Source organism: Balaenoptera acutorostrata, chromosome 1 (assembly GCF_949987535.1).
Source record: "Balaenoptera acutorostrata chromosome 1, mBalAcu1.1, whole genome shotgun sequence".
In the NCBI taxonomy this organism is placed as follows: Eukaryota; Metazoa; Chordata; class Mammalia; order Artiodactyla; family Balaenopteridae; genus Balaenoptera; species Balaenoptera acutorostrata.
This window is the reverse complement of record NC_080064.1, coordinates 78,790,643-78,811,514: the sequence shown is the minus strand read 5'-3', so window position 1 is coordinate 78,811,514 and position 20,872 is coordinate 78,790,643. Positions and strand designations below refer to the sequence as shown.

At 33.8% G+C, this 20,872-nt stretch overlaps 1 protein-coding gene across 6 annotated transcripts in view; it reads right to left on the bottom strand.

The window, feature by feature from the left end:
* Positions 1-20,872, bottom strand: part of PKN2 (protein kinase N2) — a 190,982-nt gene that overhangs the window by 75,067 nt on the left and 95,043 nt on the right. For all 6 annotated transcript variants that reach the window (XM_007182344.3, XM_057544823.1, XM_057544822.1 and 3 more), the window contains 8 exons: positions 10,952-11,095; positions 10,556-10,631; positions 9,785-9,959; positions 9,429-9,555; positions 7,245-7,375; positions 7,090-7,165; positions 6,920-7,011; positions 712-888 (listed from right to left, as the gene is read on the bottom strand). In XM_007182344.3, the coding sequence (XP_007182406.1) occupies positions 712-888; positions 6,920-7,011; positions 7,090-7,165; positions 7,245-7,375; positions 9,429-9,555; positions 9,785-9,959; positions 10,556-10,631; positions 10,952-11,095 (998 nt within the window). The remainder of the gene's footprint in view (positions 1-711; positions 889-6,919; positions 7,012-7,089; positions 7,166-7,244; positions 7,376-9,428; positions 9,556-9,784; positions 9,960-10,555; positions 10,632-10,951; positions 11,096-20,872) is intronic.

Sequence of the window (20,872 nt, the reverse complement as noted above, 5' to 3'; positions counted from 1 at the left end):
GCTATTATTTATTCCTTTGCAGCTGAATAAGCAAAACCTTCATATAATATCAAATTCAAAAACTACAAAAAGGGTTATAGTGATAAATTAAAATATTTAACACAGTACCTGACATCCTGTAAGCGTTCAGTGAAATATATATTTTAAACAGTATACCCAGTTATTTATTAAGTATCATACCTGGATTCTATGTCTTTCATTGGAGGCGATACACATACCAATTTCTTTTATATTCTTTAGAGATACTGTAAGCACATGCAAGCAAACACTTAAGACATACTCTTTTAAATTACCCTTTAAAATGCAAATACAAATATTTCACACAAATATATAATACAAACTCTTCTACATTTTCTTTTTTCACTTAACAATGGACTTTGAGTATAGTTAATACTTAAAGCCATGGTCCTAGATGGCATTCCCTAGGGAGAAAATATACTGGGAAAAAAGAAGAGATTTTACTAAAATAAACCTAAATTGTATATCTAAATTATCAAGTGTGATTTAGGGTAATCCATGAAATTTTCGACATGAACAACAGAGAAAAACAGATACATTTATTTATGGCAAAAAGGTAAGTAAGGAGTTCTAATATTCCTTCATCTATTTTCCATATGAGGGAAAAAAATAAATCTAAAATTCAGAGAGCATTTTTTCCCTCCCAGAAAGAAATCAGTCATGAAGAAACTCAGAGAAATGCTAAATACTCACACAGCTCTTGGTTCAGAAAAGACATCAGTATGAATGTGCATCATTAGGTCCCCACCGGCAGCATATTCCATTACAAAGCAAACATGCTCTTTGGTTTGGAAACATGCAAAAAGGTTCACCAAAAAGGGATGCCTTACACTATTCACAGTTTCAAAAATTCTTTTTTCACACATCAGGCTGTAAGAGAAAACATTTAAAAATCACTGTTATTTTTTTTTAAAGTTCTAGTTGGAAATAACATTCTTTAAAAATTACTAAACTCTAATATAAGCAAAGTTCTTAATCATTATAACTTTAAAACCATAATATGTGTCCTAGTTTTGCTATAAATGCTTTGAAAAATTTGGGCTACTTGATATATATAACTTTAACAGAAATATATTAATGAAAACTAAATATGATTAGCATGACAAAGTTCACATTGATAGTATCAGAGCAGCACACATATGGTTAGTGGTAATAGTTAATAAAAAAGGCTTAATTGGGAGTGAATTGTGCAAATTTTTCAGGAATTGGTCAGAGGATTTAGCAACCTAAAGCATAATTTTAAAATACATATTTTGTGATCAAGGCAATTTCAAGAACAGTATATACTTATAATTCACAAGCTATGGTATCCAAATATTCTATTATATAATATATGAAGCTGAGAGGTAAAGATACACTGCATAAAATTTTAATTTAAAAGGCTAACTGGAAAATAAAGAGGTTACATGGAGAATTCTATAACATACTTCAAGGAAGCTCCTGGAGAATGATACAATTTATCTATAAAATCTATAGCTATCACAGGTTTCCCTGTAAGAACTCTTACAAGCTGCTTAAAAGAACAGCGGTCAAACTTACTGACTCTGAAACAATTTCGCCTAAATAACAAAAAATACCACTCTTCTTCCCCCTGAAAATATTTAGTAAATCAACCTGACTTAAAACTCAAAGCAGACATGTACACACTGCTATATTTAAAATGGATAACCAACAAGGACCTACTGTATAGCACAAGCAACTCTGTTCAGTACTATGTAACAACGTAAATGGGAAAAGAATTTGAAAAAGAATAGATACATGTGTATGTATAACTGGGGAAAAACCAAAAAAAGAAAAAAAAGTCTAAACAACAACAACAAAAAACACCTCAAAGCAGAAGAAAACCAGGTCAAATATTATTCAGATACAACTTGGAATCAACACTTTAAGCACCTGATCAAAATAAATATACCTACAGACGTATTTTATTAACAATTAGATTACATTTATGTTTCTAATACAAAATAGGCATTTTTGTTTGTTTTTGAGACTGGAATCAAAAATTGACATTAATGTTTGTTGAAAAGCATTAATAATGCTTTCATTTTTAAAATTAAAGAACTGCTTAGATGTGTGTGTGTGTGTGTGTGTGTCTGTATTTGGTTATTGATTTCAAAATACCAAACCAAAATTCTAATGTTAGAAGGAGGTAGACCCATTCTCCTTTCTTTTGGATCTCTTCAGAGTTAATTTTAAAAAGGTTAATTTAAAGATTAAAGCATTTGTTTGGGTATCCAGATTATACTGCTATGACTCAAGAAAATTAAATAGAATTTTGAAAACATTTAAGAGTATACCTGTTGTGTAGAAGGAACATGGAATTTTTATTGCTCTGTTAATACAGTTGTATTCTGAATTATGAACTAAAACACCTGTTCAGTTTTAAATACTGACAGTAAATGCAGCTATTATGAAATAGTGTTTAAACTCCATTTAATATGGTCACGTTCTAGATGAACTCTTACCCTCTTATTTCACCCAATCTGTTTACAACTTTATATATACTCAGAAACAGAAAGCCCCACTGTAATTGTTTCTAAAGCGTTGGGCTTATGTCTACATACATTTGCAAGGTTTCTAAATGTTACTACAAATTAAGTCACTATTAGAAATAAATTCACAGAAGATTAGAAAGAACAGTTAACAGCTTTGACTTTATCACCATTTAAATTTATTGGAAAACAATGTCCAATTGGGCAAGAGCTGTAAGACAGATTCTAAAACAATTGATTTACTATGTGAATCTTAATTTTGGCTAATGAGGATAAAATATTCAGATGAAATAAGACAAACTGGCAAGATGTTTTGGGCTCAACTAGATGACAAACGTGGCCTCTTCACTGTGTATGGTTTATGGGTGAATTACTAATCTATTATGGGTGAATTACTAATTCTCAACTGGGTAACTATAAGGTTAGACCTGTGTTGAACATGTAAATGGTCTAAAGGATTAACCAGAATTCCTCTTAAAATGGTTTTAATGCCATTCATAGAATTGTTTGATGAGGAATGACAATGTTGATGACGGCTGGATAGATGTCTTAGGACTATTAGGTAAAGGAGGAAGGATCTTTATAGACCCCAACAGGAACAATAATTTTAATTTTAAGCATTATACAGCACACCAGAAAGCTGCTCCAGAAGTCTTTAACTTTTCCCAACCTAATCTAAATTGTGTATCCTCCTTAAAAGTCTATGAAACAATCCAACCTTATTCAAAACTTCAAACTTTATTCATTCTGTCCAGAACATTTTCCTCTATCTTGTCATTTCTCTCCTCTCCATGTTCCCAAGTATCTTCCATCTGCCAAAGATCAGCACAAATCCAATCTTCTTTACAAGGCCTTATCTAAATCCACCAGCACACCTTCATTTGATGTTCCCCCTTTTATGAGCTGCGATTGTCTATATTGTTCAGCTTAAACTCAAACATATCTAATTTGTTTTATTTATATAACTAATGTATTAATGTTTTATCTCCCTAAGTGACTAGTTTCATTCTAACATTTTTTGGTGTACTTCCTTCAGTACATTATTAGACATGATAGAAACTTAAAAACTATATAAACAGTTATTTTGGTCAGTGGAAAATTACAACATTAATAAGGCTAATCTTAGGATTAAATCATATATATGTATATATGATATATATAGAAAATCTGGCTAGCTGTGTTTTTGTTCTGCAACTACAAAAATATACTTCCAAGTCTATTCTGTTGTTTTGAAATGTGAACTGGTAAGAAAAGGAAGCTGAGTGAGGAGGCATAACAGTAACACACATTTAACATTCCTACTCAGGAGTGGGGTAAGATGGCACTCAGAAAGAAGTTCAACTAATGGTAGGTGGAAAACGCGATCTTTGTACATGAATTACATTACTTTGAAGTTAGTGCATAATTTGTGTTCCTTTAAAAAGATGTAGATTTGTGATTACCAGAGATGGGGTGAGGGGAGGGGAAATTGGATGAAGGCAGTCAAAAGGTACAAACTTCTAGTTATAAGATAAATAAGTACTAGAGATATAATGTACAATATGATAAAGTTAACATTGCTGTATGTTATATATGAAAGTTGTTAAAAGAGTAAATCTTATCGCTTCCCTGGTGGTGCAGTGGTTGAGAATCTGCCTGCCAATGCAGGGGACACGGGTTCGAGCTCTGGTCTAGGAAGATCCCACATGCTGTGGAGCAACTAGGCCCGTGAGCCACAATTACTGAGCCTGCGTGTCTGGAGCCTGTGCTCCGCAACAAGAGAGGCCGCGATAGTGAGAGGCCCGCGCACCGCAATGAAGAGTGGCCCCCGCTTGCCGCAACTGGAGAAAGCCCTCGCATAGAAACGAAGACCCAACGCAGCCATAAATAAATAAATAAATAAAATAAAAATAATTTAAAAAAAAAAAGAGTAAATCTTAGGAGTTCTCATCACAAGGAAAATATTTTTTTTCTTTCTTTAATTTTGTATCTCTATGATGTTCACTTAACTTATTTTGACAGTTATTTCATGATGTATGTAAGTCAAATCATTATGCTGTACACCTTAAACTTATACAGTGCTGCATGTCAATTATATCTCAATAAAACTAGAAGAAAAAAAACAAACCAAATAACAACAAAAAACAAGTTGATTTAGAATTTTCTATAAGTAAAATAATAAAATTCACACTAGAAAGAGAAAATTTAGAAAGGAAAACTGTCATTAAGAACCATCAAGTATTTCAGAAACAACTATAGGAAAAAAACCCCCACTGATATGCAATAACATCGAATTCTATGGATCTATTAAAAGGATGAGCTAGAAAGTGGATATAAAAGATTTCTGCTTAGTTGTTTACTATTCAGACTTGCAAGTTATATAACTTTTAAAAACATGCTGGTCTGTTTCCTTATTTTCTAAATTAATTTTTTTTCTTGCCTTCCTCTAATTGCTCTTTTTCTTGCTGCCTTCCTCAAAGTCCTCTAACAGTGAGTTTTATTTCTCACTCTGAATTTTACATTTCTCTGTTTTTCTGGTTCTACTGGAGATTATTTTACTTCCGTGTTACTGAATACATGGATTTATAACTGAAGTTAGATGAAGATCACTCATCAACTTTTCACTAAGGCTGGATTAATTTTAAGTAGGGGTAATGTCCCAGGTTCTGGCTAAAGCTTCATCCTCTGATCTGGACATTCTTCTTTAATAGTAATATTAATATTATTCTATCTATATTTAATTAGAAAGTTTTTTCCTACAGAGACGTGGCTCAAAGTAGTAACAATGTAGCAGAAAGTTATATAAACCGCCAAGTAATTACCACTTTCCCATTATTAACTGCGGTAGTACCAGTCTCCTATTATTTTAGGATATAAATGAATTTACCATATATGAATCTGGAATAAAGCAAACATTCTTCCAGAAAAGAAAAACATTTGACCTTACTATTATTGTAATTAAAAACAAACTGACAGTGTAATTAAAGGTTTGCTTTAACTACTTATGTAACAGAAATATACAGTTGTTAGCATATACTATAGTGTTCAGAATATTTCATAAATATTATGCAAAATCCTCTCTAAGTAGTTTTAGATCAGAGAAGAGTTTATTTTGATATAATTGAGAAGTATGAGAAATGGATAAAAAACAAATAGGCAAATCCAAAAGGAAAATATTTTTTTATATAAAGGAAACCCACATCTTTTAAGATCTATCCTAATTCTAAGAACTTCCCATATCATGGAAAAATATTAAAAATAGCAATTTGATATATCTATATGGCACTTAATACAATTCGGTAAGGCAAGTGTTACCAAAAAATATATTGTAAAAATATGTGGGTTAAAAAAAAAAAAAAATATGTGGGTTAACTGAGGCTCAAAGATGTTCAGTGAATTGCCCTGGGATCAAATCATTAAGTAAGAAGGAACAATCAGAACTAGAGAAGCCTTCTCACTGATAATCACAGGCTGTTCTCATCATACAGGGCTGTCTCCTATTAATATCAACTGGTGCTTCCTTAAACTGGTGGTTTAAGAAAAATACTACTTCTTCTAAATATCAAATGAAAGCCTCATTCTGTAATAAATATGCCATTTTATTATACAATAATTTCCATGTTGAACCACTCCATTTATTTGAGATAGTCTTTTTAAAGTATATTCTCTAACCTAATTACAATATTATCTACAAAGTCCTTACATTTCAATAATTGTAGATCAAGAGGTATCCGTATCAATTTACACCCAGAAATGTAAGATGCTGTGGTCAAAAAATATCATTTTCAGAAACATAGAGCAAAAAATAGATGTAGGTGCATTTTCAAAAGCAGAATATATTAACCATTCAGTTAACTGAAGATTATTTGTAAATGACATCTTATTACTTCTGTAGTATGAACAGGAAATAGCCTCACCCAACCACAGATGTATAACAGTTTCTATTCCATATAAACAGTTTAACATTTCCAAGTAAAAAAACTTATTAGAATTAGTTTAAACATTTCATCATCTTTCCTTGGTATTCACTCAGCAGTAAAATGTCTTAAGAAGGGGAAGAGGGAGTTAGCTAGAAAGAAAACCATTTAATTAATGCCTACCTTATGCATTAATTTATTTAGTTTCTTTACTTATTACAGTTGACCCTTTAACAACACGGGGGTTAATCTGTGTATAATTTATAGTCAACCCTCTGTATCTGCAGTTCCTCCACATCTGTGGATTCACCAACTATAGACCATGTAATATTGTAGCATTTACTGTTGAAAAATATCCATGTTTAAGTGGACCCATGCAGTTGAAACCCATGTTATTCAACGGTCAACTGTATTAGGAAAATAGAAAGTTTTGTTGTTGCAAGACATACACTGATTTTTCACGATAAGCTACATTTTCAGAAAAATAAACAATTTCATTTTTAAAAAACTAACCTGTCTACTTCATCTCGAGCCACAATGTCTCCTTTCTTTAAGGCTTTTATAGCAAACATTTCATTAGTGTGTTTATATTCAGCCAAAAGCACCTGAAATGAGATTAAAATAATTATTTCCCATGTGAGTTATTACTTTTGTAGGCATTCCAAGAAATTTTAAAAGATTACCTTTCCAAAATGTCCTCTACCCAAGACAGCACAACACCGGAAGTCTTGTAGATTAAACTGAAACATTTGTTGAGATCTGAAAACAGTAATGTCAATCAAAATAAGGCAAAAGTATGGGACTAAACATGTAGCAAAGCGGTGTACATATTCTTTACCTTCTGTCCTCAAGTTCATCAATACCACTATATTCTAGGCCTGATTGAGGAATATCAGGCTCATACTCAGATTGAGATTTTGGAAGTAGTCTATTTCTGTCATTCTCAGTATCAAAAACTGTTTCTGAAACCTGTAAAATATTAAACACTCATTAAATCATAGAAACATTCAGAAAACAACTTATTAGGTAAGGATAGTTAAAGAAAAAAATGTTAAAAGTTGATATAAATATGGGTGAGAAAATAAAATTCAGATATTGGATATTCATTTTTATGGTTATTAATTATATATTACTCTTATCTAAAAAAGGTAAAAAAAATGAATACATTGGAAAAAACAAAAACACTAATTTGAAAAGATACATGAGCCCCAATGTTCACAGAAGCACTGTTTACAATAGCCAGTTACACAAAAGCAACCCAAGCGGCCATCAACAGACGACTGGTTTAAGAAGATGTGGTACATACAGATGGCCAATAGGCACATGAAAAGATGCTCATCATCACTAATTATTAGAGAAATGCAAATCAAAACAATAATGGGGTACCACCTCACATCGGTCAAAATGGCCATCATTAAAAAGTCTACAAATCATAAATGCTGGAGAGATGTAGAGAAAAGGGAACCCTCTTACACTACTGGTGGGAATGTATTTAAATTGGTACAGCCATTATGGAAAACAGTATGGAGGTTCCTCAAAAAACTAAAAATAGAGTTGCCATATGATCCAGCAACTCCACTCCTGGGCATATACCCAGATGAATCTCTAATTCAAAAAGATACACGCACCCTTATGTTCATAGCAGCACTATTTACAATAGCCAAGACATGGAAACAACCTAAATGTCCATCAACAGATGAATGGATAAAGAAGATGTGGTAAATATATATCACACACACACACACACACATACAATGGAATTACTCAGCCATTAAAAAGAAATAATGTCATTTGCACCAACATGGATGGACCTAGAGATTATCATGCTAAGCAAAGTAAGTCAGAAAGAGAAAGACAAATACCATATGATATCACTTACATGTGGAATCAAAAATAAAACACAAATGAACGTATCTATGAAACAAACACAGACTCACAAATATAGAGAACAGACTTGTGGTTGCTAAGGGGGAGGGCATTTGGGGGAGGGAAGGATTGGGAGTGTGGGATTAGCAGGTGCAAACTATTATATATAGGATGGGTAAACAACAAGGTCCTACAACATAGCACAAGGAACTATATTCAATATCCTGTGATAAACCATAATGGAAAGGAATATGAAAAATAATATATATATGTATAACTGAGTGACTTCGCTATACAGCAGAAATTAAACACAACACTGTAAATCAACTATACTTCAATAAAATTTTTTTAAAATGTATGTGTGTGTATACACACACACACACACACACAATGGAATATTACTCCCCCCAAAAAAAGAATAAAATAATGCCCTCTACAGCAACATGGATGGATGTAGAGAATATTATGCTTAGTGAAATAAGTCAGACAAAGAAATAAATACTATACGATATCACTTATATGTAGAATCTAAAAAATAATACAAATGAATGTATATACAAAACAGAAACAGACTCATAGATTTAGAAAACAAACTTGTGCTTACCAAGGGGAGGAGGAAGGGGGGAGGGACAAATTAGGGGTATGGGATTAACAGATACAAACTACTATATATAAAATGGATAAGCAATAGGATATACTGTATAGCACAGGGAATTATACCCATTATCTTGTACTAACCTATAATGAACTAGAATCTGAAAAAATACTGAATCACTATGCTGTACACCTGAAACACAATGTTGTAAATCAACCATATTTCAATTTAAAAAAATGAATACATTACTTTCATCTTACATGCATTTTCAAAAATCATGTTAACCTAGTTAGAAGATGCACAGTGTTTCAGGCAACATGTCATCCAATATCAGCCATGCTCCTATGCTCCTAGATTAAGCAGCCTATTCCATCTCTCCTGGCTCATGAGCATCCAGAGGTTTTTATGTTTCATTCACAAGCAACATAAACAACACAGTTCACACAGGCATTTTTTAACTAAAATGTTAAATGAGATGTTTTTAACATCTCATTCACTATGATGCTTTTACTGGTAATTTATCTGGTGAAAAGGAATTATACAAGGTTTAAAATGCCTTACCTGTCCTTGTGTATCCAAATCTCTTAATTCAGCAGATTCATCTATTTCTCCAAGGGAAGAATCACGTGGTGGGGCCAGAGGAGGCTCAGGTTCAAGATCAAAGTCCAATTTGGTTACTGCAGAATCACTTATAAAAGATAAAGCAACTCACCAAAACCAGTAATCAAAAGTATATATTTTAAATAACTTTACAATTAAGGCAAACAATTTTATTGTTTTAAAAGTAAGCAGAGCACTAGCTTCAAAATACTATTTGGAAAAAATGAGACTTTTAATAGGCTCACTGTAATCAATATGTACAAATGTCACAATAACTATTTTATAAGAGCAATGCTTAAAAATCTTAAGACACATACCTAGCTGGAGGTGCTAGTTCAGGGATGTGTACATCAACCACTGGCACTGTAGCAGGCACAGGGGCTTGAGGGCTGAAGGCGCCAGAATGATTTACTGTAGGAATAGCTCTTCTCACTAGTCTTCCCCAAGTGGCAATATTAATATTCATTTGAGGAGCTCTGAGAAATGTTTTGCCTGTGGATATTGTAAATAAAGAAAACAGAACAAGTATTTTTTTAATATATTACCAAAAGCCATAATTTAAGAATTCATATTCATCGGTTTATAATTTATGAAGAACAAACAATATTTGTCACTTAAAAAAACAGTTCTTAACTATTTGTTATTAAAGGCTAGTGCAAAAAAGCAAAATCAGTTTTAAAAATAAATACGTAGGAATTGCTCATTTAAGTCTAGCAATGGTATGTGGTTAAGGTTTTAAAAACAGAATTCTTATCTTTTAGAGATACTAACTGTAATATTTATGGATGAATCAATATGACGTCTGGGTTTGCTTCAACCAATCTGAGGAAGTTGTAAGCGATGGAACACAGATGAAACAAAACTGGACATAAGCTGACTGTTGTTGGAGCTGAGTGATGGCACACCGCACTAGTCTCCATACTTACGCGTGTTTCAAATTTTCCATAACAAAATTTAGAAGTAAATAATTGAACAAATAAGAAGAAAACACAAAGAAAAGATGGATATCACTTTTTAAATAGTATATACATTTTTAAAGTATTTAAGATAACACCAAAACACTTTGTACTTGATTTCTCAGTAATTACCTTGTTGTTTCGAAAAAATTTTCTTTTGTCTTTGGAGTTTGGGTCTTCTTTCAATAACTGGATTAAAAAAGGTAACCTGCAGTTAAGAAAATTCAAGTTGACATGACTATGGCATTAGATTTATGGTTCATGAAATTCAATAAACTTGCAAGTTTGAAAACTTAAGAGAATCTGAGATATAATTTAGTTCCATCTCCTCATTTTCTAGATGAGAAAACAGACCTAGAGAGGATAAATGACTTGTCTCAGGGTAACATACCTATTTAGTGGCAGAGTTGAGCCAAGAATTCAAGTTGTCTGCCATTCAGCCTAATACTCTTCCCACTTCTACATCATGTTGCCTACATATATAATTTCAATGGTAGTTATGCATATTTAATAAAATACATTTATTACCTCTGCAAATAAAGTACCCTGCGGTTCCAAATAGAGACACATGCCATGCCGTTGGTTGTCTAAAAAATCTTCTAACCTCAGAAATTTTACAGCACACAGAGATCGCCAATCACGCCAATAAACTGAAATTTCCAGTTCACGTGACTAGAATAATTAAATAAAAAATAAAGAAAACAGGGAACACATCATTGGACACACATGTGAATAAAATATTACAAAAAATATAAAATACAAATACAATAAACAAAGATAACATACACAACGGTTGCACTATTTTAAAGAGTGCTTTTATAATGTTTCTCTATTATATATTACTTTAACAAACTTACACATTTTAACTAAAAGGAAGACATTCATATTCCAACATTCTCCAGTTAAGGTATTCCTTTTAGATAAAGAATACACAACTGGGAACAATCAATACAGATGAATGACCACCGAAACTCTTTCTTTCCATCTCAGAGCTTCAATCTTTTGGATTTTCCTTCTCCTATTGGCATCATAGGCTGTGCTGTTGCTAGACCTCAATGTTCACCTCAAAGAATCCATTTCAAACCTTCTTATTTCTTTATCCCAATGTTGATCAGGAAAAGGTCTGTGAATAGCATTTATTCTCCACTTTCAGTGTGCCACACACTATGCCAAACACTTTAAGAATGTTAGGTCATTTAATCTTCTAAAGAATACCACCGGGTAATAAGACCAGTGATTACAGGGGTCTGCGTAGGTAGGTAGCAAAGAGGAAACTAAGTTTTATACAGAAAAATGTTCATTTATTACAACATCAAACACAATAAAACGAAACAAAAAACCCCCCCAAAACCAGGGACAACTTGAGTATTATACCTTATCTACATGAGGGAACACTCTGTAGTCATTAAAAATAATGCTTATGTGGAAAATATATTTAAGGTTTTAACAATCAATTATTAAATGTACTTGTAGAACACAGTTTATAAACTGGAGATCAAGCCATAAATTGACCTCTACATACAAGTCATAATCTGCATACATTTTAATTATAAAGCATAAGAGTTCTCCATTATTTTGTTTTTCAGGATTTTGTGGATCACCCACAAAAAGAGATAAATGTTTTTCCCTTTAGGCTCACCAAAGTAATAAATTACTTTTTTCATATAAAAACTTTCAATTTGTGAACTTATGCATCTTATTATCTAAGCTTCTAGTATGCATAATAAAAAAACCATTTGACTTTAAATAATAAAACTAGTTGATGCAAATGAACACAGAAAACACATAAAAAAACAGAACATGAAAAAAATGAGTCAAGACACAATGTGCCAAAAGGTCTCATAGACACTCAGAAAAAAAGGACTAGAAAAAGATATCTTGGCAGTGAGTATATGAGCTCAGAACTTCCTACCTCATTGCTTCTCTCTGATACATAATTACTATGGGAGAGAATACTTGTCAGGAAAGGGTAAGGATGAGTAGAGGATAATTATTTTATTATTTTAAGATCAGCAAATGGCATTTAGAAGTGGTGGGTATTAATGCTATAATATTCCATTCAAGTTAAAATTTTAAGTATTTTGAAAACAGTTATTTTGGGAAATAAACTGCATAACTGAACCAGAGGTTGGTAATTTAGACTACTTTATTTTAGATTAGAAAAGGAGAGGTCTACTTTCTCCTAACTTCTTCCATGGTATCAGGGAGGAAAACTTGTTATGGATCAGGCAAATGCAAGTGGTATAGATGCTAGGGACAAAATTAGTAATTCTTAAAAGTTCTTATACTTACAATACTAAAATTGTAAGAGTATATCTTTCTCTGGATGAGAGAAGGCCAAATCACCTCCTTTATATTTTTTCTAGCCACTCTGGTAAAACTCACATATTAACTCATTTCTCTTTCCTCTGTTTATTCCATTCTTCAACCTGAAGTACGTACGTTAGAAACACCTGAGATTTGGGATGGAAGGTTATCTTAAGGCCTACATTAGCTTTCCTGGAGTTCTACATGAAATTTTAGGTATAAAGCTCTTTACTTTTTGTTACTTTGCATTGTTCCCTGTATCACTCTCTCTACAATTTAAGGGGGGAGAGTGGCTACAGTCCAAAGCAGATTAAGATATTTTATGTCTATTCATAACACTGTTGCATGGAACCCTAATCCTACTTTAACCCCTAACATCTACTGCAATTCAGTAAAGCAGGGATATAGTATCTGAAAAGCAAAGTACCCTCTATATAGGGAAATGCCACTGATATTTATTGAATTTAAATTGCAAGTATGACTGCTCATTTGCTGGCAATTTTCCAGATGAAGCAGGTCCATTCCATAAAGCAAGGGCATGTTTGTAGGTAATGTCAAACCTCAAGAGCAACAAAATTCTACATGGAGTAAAACCACTGCCAAAATAGCTGAGCAGTATGATCTGAGCTAAGTACAGATTGGCAATACTGGCAAACTGTCTCAACTTGTGTTTCATTTTGTCTTATTATGAATCTGAACCGAGGATCAAAGAAGAAACTGTGGTAGAACTAAGGAATCTGTATGGTTTGTCTGAAGTCTCTGTAAGGCCCGAAAGTAAATAGTAACTACTTTTTCTAAAGTAGTTAGCATGATGATTTGATACACATATACAAATATATACTACTAAAGAATTCCTCCCATCTAATTAACACATCTATCACCTATTTTACACACACACACAAAATATTTACATTTGGTAAGAACATTTAAGTTCTGTTCTCTTAGCAAATTTCATTCACACAATATAGTATTATTAACTAGTCACCATTATACACTGCATTATACATTAGATGCTCAGACCTTATTTACCTTATAACTGAAAGTTTGTACCTTTTTACCAACCTCTCCATACAAACATTTTTCTACTATTGGTTTCTATGAGTTTGACTTTTTAAGATTTCACATGTAAATGATACCATGTAATATTTGTCTTTCTCTGTCTGACTTCTTTCACTTAGGATAATGTCCTCAAGGTCCATCCATGTTGTCACAATGGCAGTTTTTCCTTCTTTCTCATGGTTGAATAACATTCCATTGTATATATATACCACATTTTCTTTATCCATTCATCTTTTGATGGACACAGACTGTTTCCAGATATTGGCCATTGTGAATAATGCTGCAATGAACATGGGAGTGCAGATATCTCTTCAATATCCTGTTTTCATTTCCTTTGAATATATACCCAAGAGTTGGACTGCTGGATCATATGGTAGTTCTATGTTTAATTTTTTGAGGAACCTCCATACTGTTTTCCACAGTGGCTGAACCAATTTACATTCCCACCAACAGTGTACAAGGGTTCCTTTTTCTCCACATCCTCGCCAACACTTATCTCTTGTCTTCTTGATGACAGCCATGCTAACATGTGATATCTCACTGTGGATTTGAATTGCATTTCCCTGATGATTAGTGATGTTGAGCACCATTTCATGTCATTCTTGGCCATGTGGATGTCTTCTTTAGAAAAATGTCTATTCAGTTCCTTTGCCCATTTTAAATCAGATTATTTGTTTTTTGTTGTTCTTGCTATTGAGTTGTGCAAGTTCTTTATATATTTTGCAATATTAACTTCTTATCTGATAGATGACTTGCAAATATCTTCTCCCATTCTGTAGATTGCCTTTTCATTTTCTTGATGGTGTCCTTTGCTGTGCACAAGCTTTTTAGTTAGTAACTACTTCTTTTTTAAATTTAATTTTAATTTTAATTTTTGGCTACACTACGCAGCTTGTGGGATTTTAGTTCCCTGACCAGGGATCGGACCCGGGCCCTTGGCAGTGAGAGCGTGGAGTCCTAACCACTGGTTGTCAGGGAGTTCCCAGTAACTACTTCTTAATAAATGGAACTACTGGGTATTTCTTTTGGCCTAGAGACGCACTGTAAAAAAATTACTGGAACACTGAGGATGTTGTGAATCGAGAAAGTTTGGGAACCTCTGATAGGTGAAAATGAGAGGCAGGTTTCACTGCTGAAAAGGAAAGAAAGGGCAAAAAGCAAATTTTCTGCAGCTACTAAAAGAGAGAAAATTATTCAAAGCATGGAAAATTCAAAAACCAAGGAAAGGTGAGATTTGTAAAGGTGCACATGTCAGGTGTCACATTAATTGGTCTCCTCCTTTGATTACTTGGTCTTCTATGGGCTTCTGAGGACAACATAGGCTTGGGAAACATCAACTAGGGTCCCAGCAGTAAAGAGACTGCACACTCAAAAAGAGGTTAAGTTTTTAAAAATTGGCTATTTATGAAGGTAAGATTCAGGTTAAGCAATCAACAAGGACGGGAAGTATCTGAGGATTACCTACAGTAGAAATCTATTACCACTCGTAGCCTGAATGAGCAAGAAGAAACAGTTACCAGAATTCAGTGAGAACTGGATCTTGGAAAAGTGACTGTCAAACAGGAACTGCAGCCATAGATGAACACTGCTGTAAAAAAGGGAAGGAGAGAAGGAAACAAATACCCTGATTGCCCTCTCCTCCTGCCCTTAGATCTTCTAACATTGTCTCCCCTTTCATGTCAGAGCCCACTGATTCAAACTCGCAGCTATCAGCCTCCAGAGACAAAGAGAAGAACAGGGAAGGGAGGCCATCAGAATCTACTATGGGGCAAAGAGAAAACTACCACCTCAGGAAACAGTAATATCTGTTTTCAGTTCAGGAGTTCAATGAGGGTGATTCTCAGCTGGAACTAATGTGACAAAAAGAAGGAAACCTTAGGATCTTTTGGGAAAATGAGAAACAGAGAAGAGTGAGACTGAGATAACGGAGAATACAAAGCTATGACCTCTGCTTGAAAAGTCTGCCCCCTATAGATGTGGGAGCAGAAAAGAAAAGTAAACAATTGTGATACAAACTATTTAGTGCTGTAACAGTTATATATAACTGCACCCTATATCAATTCACATCCTAGAAAAAGTTCCAAAGACTCCCTATTATTCCAAACCTATTACAAACTTTTCTGCCTCAGTGTATACACATATAATTCCTATTTCTAATCATGTATCTTATTTCCCAACCAAAACCTACATACCTATAAAGACAAGGTTGAAGGATGCTGTGGGGGCATCAGTAAGGAAATGATAAAGGGTAACAATAGTTTTAGGGTAAACAGAGAAGAAAATGAAATTTTCTGATGGCCCCTTTCTCAACTCCTTCCTGAAGAATCAAGGAAATGGAAATGTTTGACCAAACATCTAGCTGTGTGGTAACAAAGAAGTAAAAGAGCCAGAGTAACAATAATAACATGAGCTATCATTTACAGCAACACCATTATGTACAAGGTGTTAAACTAGGTGCTTTATGCAGATCTGGTAACAGTTTAGAATACTAAATTTAAGATTTCAGAACAATTCATTGCTAAAATGACAAGGAGCAAAGGTATACTGGGGTTGACGCATTCAAAGAAGTTTGAAATAATATGTTAAATGGGTTGTTGTTTAGATAGTTAGATTTTTAAAATCCCCCATAATGATGACGGGATGTTGGAGTGAAGAACCAAAGTCCTTAAGGATACTGGCAAGTGCCTGGTGGTCAAGAGATGATAGAGGGGTGGGGGGAAAAGACAATTATACATATAGTTCATTGGCTCAGAGGACTCATATAGCCTCAGAGGATATGATGTGTCATTTGATAGTAATAGAATAGGAAGCAGCAAAAGAGGTAAAAAGGGTAAGTATTATTATAGCTCCATTATAAGTTAAAAAACAGCATCTCAAGAATAAAATACCTAGGAATAAACTTACCTAAGGAGGTAAAAAACCTGTACTCAGAAAACTATAAGATACTGATGAAAGAAATCAAAGATGACACAAACAGATGGAGAGATATACCATGTTCTTGGATTGGAAGAATCAACATTGTGAAAATGACTATACTACCCAAAGCAATCTACAGATTCAGTGCAATCCGTATCAAATTACTAATGGCATTTTTCACAGAATTAGAACAAAAAATTTTACAATTTGTATGGAAGCACAAAAGACCCCGAATAGCCAAAGCAATCTTGAGAAAGAAAAACGGAGCTGGAAGAATCAGGCTCCCTGACTTCAGACTATACTACAAAGCTACAGTAATCAGGACAGTATGGTCCTGGCACAAAAACAGAAATACAGATCAATGGAACAGGACAGAAAGTCCAGAGATAAACCCATGCACCTATGGTCACCTAATCTATGACAAAGAAGGCAAGAATATACAATGGAGGAAAGACTGTCTCTTCAATAAGTGGTGCTGGGAAAACTGGACAGCTACATGTCAAAGAATGAAATTAGAACACTACCTACACCATACACAAAAATAAACTCAAAATGGATTAAAGACCATTCTGAATGTAAAGTCAGATACTATAAAACTCTTAGAGGAAAACATAGGCAGAACACTCTTTTATCGCAGCAAGATTTTTTTCTATTCACCTCCTAGAGTAATGAAAATAAAAACAAAAATAGACAAATGGGGCCTAATTAAACTTGAAAGCTTTTGTACTGCAAAGGAAACCATAAACACAACTAAAGACAACCCTCAGAATGTGAGAAAATATTTGCCAACAAAGCAACCGGCAAAGAATTAATCTCCAAAATATACAAATGGCTCACGCAGCTCAATATCAAAAAAAGAAACAACCCAATCAAAAAATGGGTGGAAGACCTAAATAGACATTTCTCCAAAGAAGACATACAGATGGCTAAAAAGCACATGGAAAGATGCTCAACATCACTAATTATCAGAGAAATGCAAATCAAAACTGCAATGAGGTACCACCTCACACTGGTCAGAATTGCCATCATCAAAAAATCTACAAACAATAAATGCTGGAGAGGGTGTGTAGAAAAGGGAACCCTCCTACACTGTTGGTGGGAATGTAAACTGGTACAGCCACTATGGAGAACAGTATGAAGGTTCTTTAAAAAACTGAAAATATAGCTACCATATGATCCAACAATCCCACTCCTGGGCATATATCCAGAGAAAATCATGATTCGAAAATATACATGCACCCCAGTGCTCATTACAGCACTATTTACAATAGCCAGGACATGGAAGGAACCTAAATGTCCATCATGGAGGAATGGATAAAGAAGATGTGGTACATATATACAATGGAATATTACTCAGCCATAAAAAAGTATGAAATAATTCCATTTGCAGCGACATGGACTGGACCTAGAGATTGTCATACTGAGTGAAGTAGGTCAGACAAAGACAAATATATGATATCGCTTATATGTGGAATCTAAAAAAAGGGTACAAATGAACTTATCTACAAAATAGAAATAGAGTTACAGATGTAGAAAACAAACTTATTTGTTTATCAGGGGCTTACCAGGGGGTAAGAAGGGGGGTGGGATAAATTGGGAGATTGGGATTGACATATAAGCAATACTATATATAAAATAGATGATCAATAAGGACAGTACAGCACAGGGAACTCTACTCAATACTCTGTAATGGCCTATATGGGAAAAGAATCTAAAAAAGAGTGGATATATGTATATGTATAACTGATTCAGTTTGCTGTACACCTGAAATTAACACACACTGTAAATCAACTATACTCTAATAAATATTAAAACAAACAAACAAACAAAAAAATAGCATCTCAGATTAAACAATACGCCGAATGTGGGAATTCCCTGGCAGTCCAGTTGTTAGGACTTGGCATTTTCACTGCAGTGGCCTGGGTTCAATCCCTGGTCAGAGAACTAAAATCCTGCAAGCCGCGTGGTACGGCCAAAAACAACAATAATATGCTGAATGTTAGCTCACACATGGAAGAAATTAAAATTTCTTTGTATTCCTATTCTATGGCTTGTTCTATATTAAGATGTTTCACACCCCATTTAGATGTTTGCATGCATTTTTATCCTTTTATAGGGAGGAAAGCATCTTGCTCATTATCATGGTTTCTATGAGGAATAATTTTCATTTTTCTCCTAAATATCTGGGTCTCTACCTTAACCCTCTTATTCATCTCCTGGAGTGAGTTATCTGATAAAAGACTGGGAGAGAAACTGGACATGAATAATCCAGTCCATTTCTTCCTTTTTTCCTTGAGAGCCGGGCTGTTAAATGGAAGTATACAATTTGTTTTTCTCTGCTATGCCTTAAGTTTTATATGGGCTGGAGCCCACAATGATCTAAGGGACTGAGTATAGCCCCATTATTGTTGCACACCCAACCACACTTTCAAATATCAGCTCATAATGACATTTTACTTTCCATTAGTCACACCTTTCTTTCTTTTAACTAGTTCAGAACTTGGGTAAGGAAGAGCCCCACATACAAAACTTCCAATCTTCTTCTTAATGGCTCATTTTAAGACAGCCAAGGATGGCCACACATTTCACCAAATCTGCAATACGATAAACAGAGATTATGAAATGGATCTCAGGAGAAATAAAGACAATTCAGGGAGAAGAAAACATAAAATTGATATCCTCTAAAATGTAAGAGAGGATATTATCCCCATGAGAGGAAAACAAGATATTTAAAAGAATAAACTTTTAGAAATTAAAAATATAATATCAGATATATAAGTTTGTCAATCAAGTCTTGGCAAATAAAAGTATCAAACTTTCCCAGAAAGCAGAACAAAAAGACACACTGACAGACAATAGATAAAAGATAAGAAAATCAGAAGATCAATCTAAAAGGTTCAACTAGCAAGAGAGACACTGAAAATAAAGAGGAAATTATCAAATAAATGCAATTTCTCAAATCTGAAGAATGAGCTTTCAAAACTGAAGGTGCCACACAGTACCTATCACAAAGAGTGAAAACCACCTACACCTAATAAGGTACACCATTGTGAAATCACAAAATCCCAGGGGAAAAAAGATAAAAACCTTAAAATCTTTAAAAAACAAAAAGAAAATCAAAGATTAGAAATCAAAGACACATAAGCAATCTCAACTACAATACTAGAACTACAATTCCTTAAAATTCTTAATGAAAATAATCTCCAACCTAGAATTCTAGACTCCAAGCATGACAGCAGAATAAAAGATATTTCAGATATGCAAGATCTCTAAAACTTTCATTCACTCTTTTCTCAGCATGTAAATGTGGGATATGATCCACCAAAATGAGGAAGTAAAACAAGAAAGCTGAAAGAGAAATTCAAGACTCAGGTGATCCAATAGGATTATGGTGAAAGAGAGTCTCAAGATAAAAGCTATATAGCAGTCATTTAAATTGGAGCAGAAAGATGTAAGGCTCCAGAAAGGATGTTGCTAGGGAGTAGAGTGGGTCCAAGGATGACTGACAGCTTGCTGATACAACTGCCTACATAGAGTTATTCTAGAGTCCTTCTGGAGATCCTGGTGATAAAGGATAGGTGTATAGAAAACTAAGCAAAGCAAAACAAAATAAGCAATTAAAAAAAGGGCAATTATTTGCCCAAAGGGGGTCTTGGTACTAAAAAGAGAATGTAATCATGGTATGGAATATGGTTCATCTGTAAACAATATTTACATAGTCATAATAATATAAACACTAAGTTACTGATTTAACCTAATTATTTGGAAGAATGAGGATAGGAGTGTGGATGGTTTAAGAGTAGTATGTATAGGCAATTTCTGAAAATGTGAAACCAATAAATAATAAGAATCCCTTGAGTTCTTGGATACCTTAGCCTCTCACTCCTACCAATATCTACAATCTTTCCACAATCTCAGCTGTTTGAATCCTTCTCTCTGACCATCACCTCCTAACATTCTACTAGCTCACTCTTTCTAGTTCCTCAGTATCCACTGGTCCTTCAATGCTACTGTTACTTCTAATCTATTAACCCTATTACATTTTTACTGGCTCTCACTACCTTAAATGTTCTCTTCTTCCTTTTCCATTGAGCAGTGAACATTCTCTAGTACTCTGCTCTTAACAGAACTGGCTCCTGCTAAAATTTTTCTAAGTTTCAGTTCATC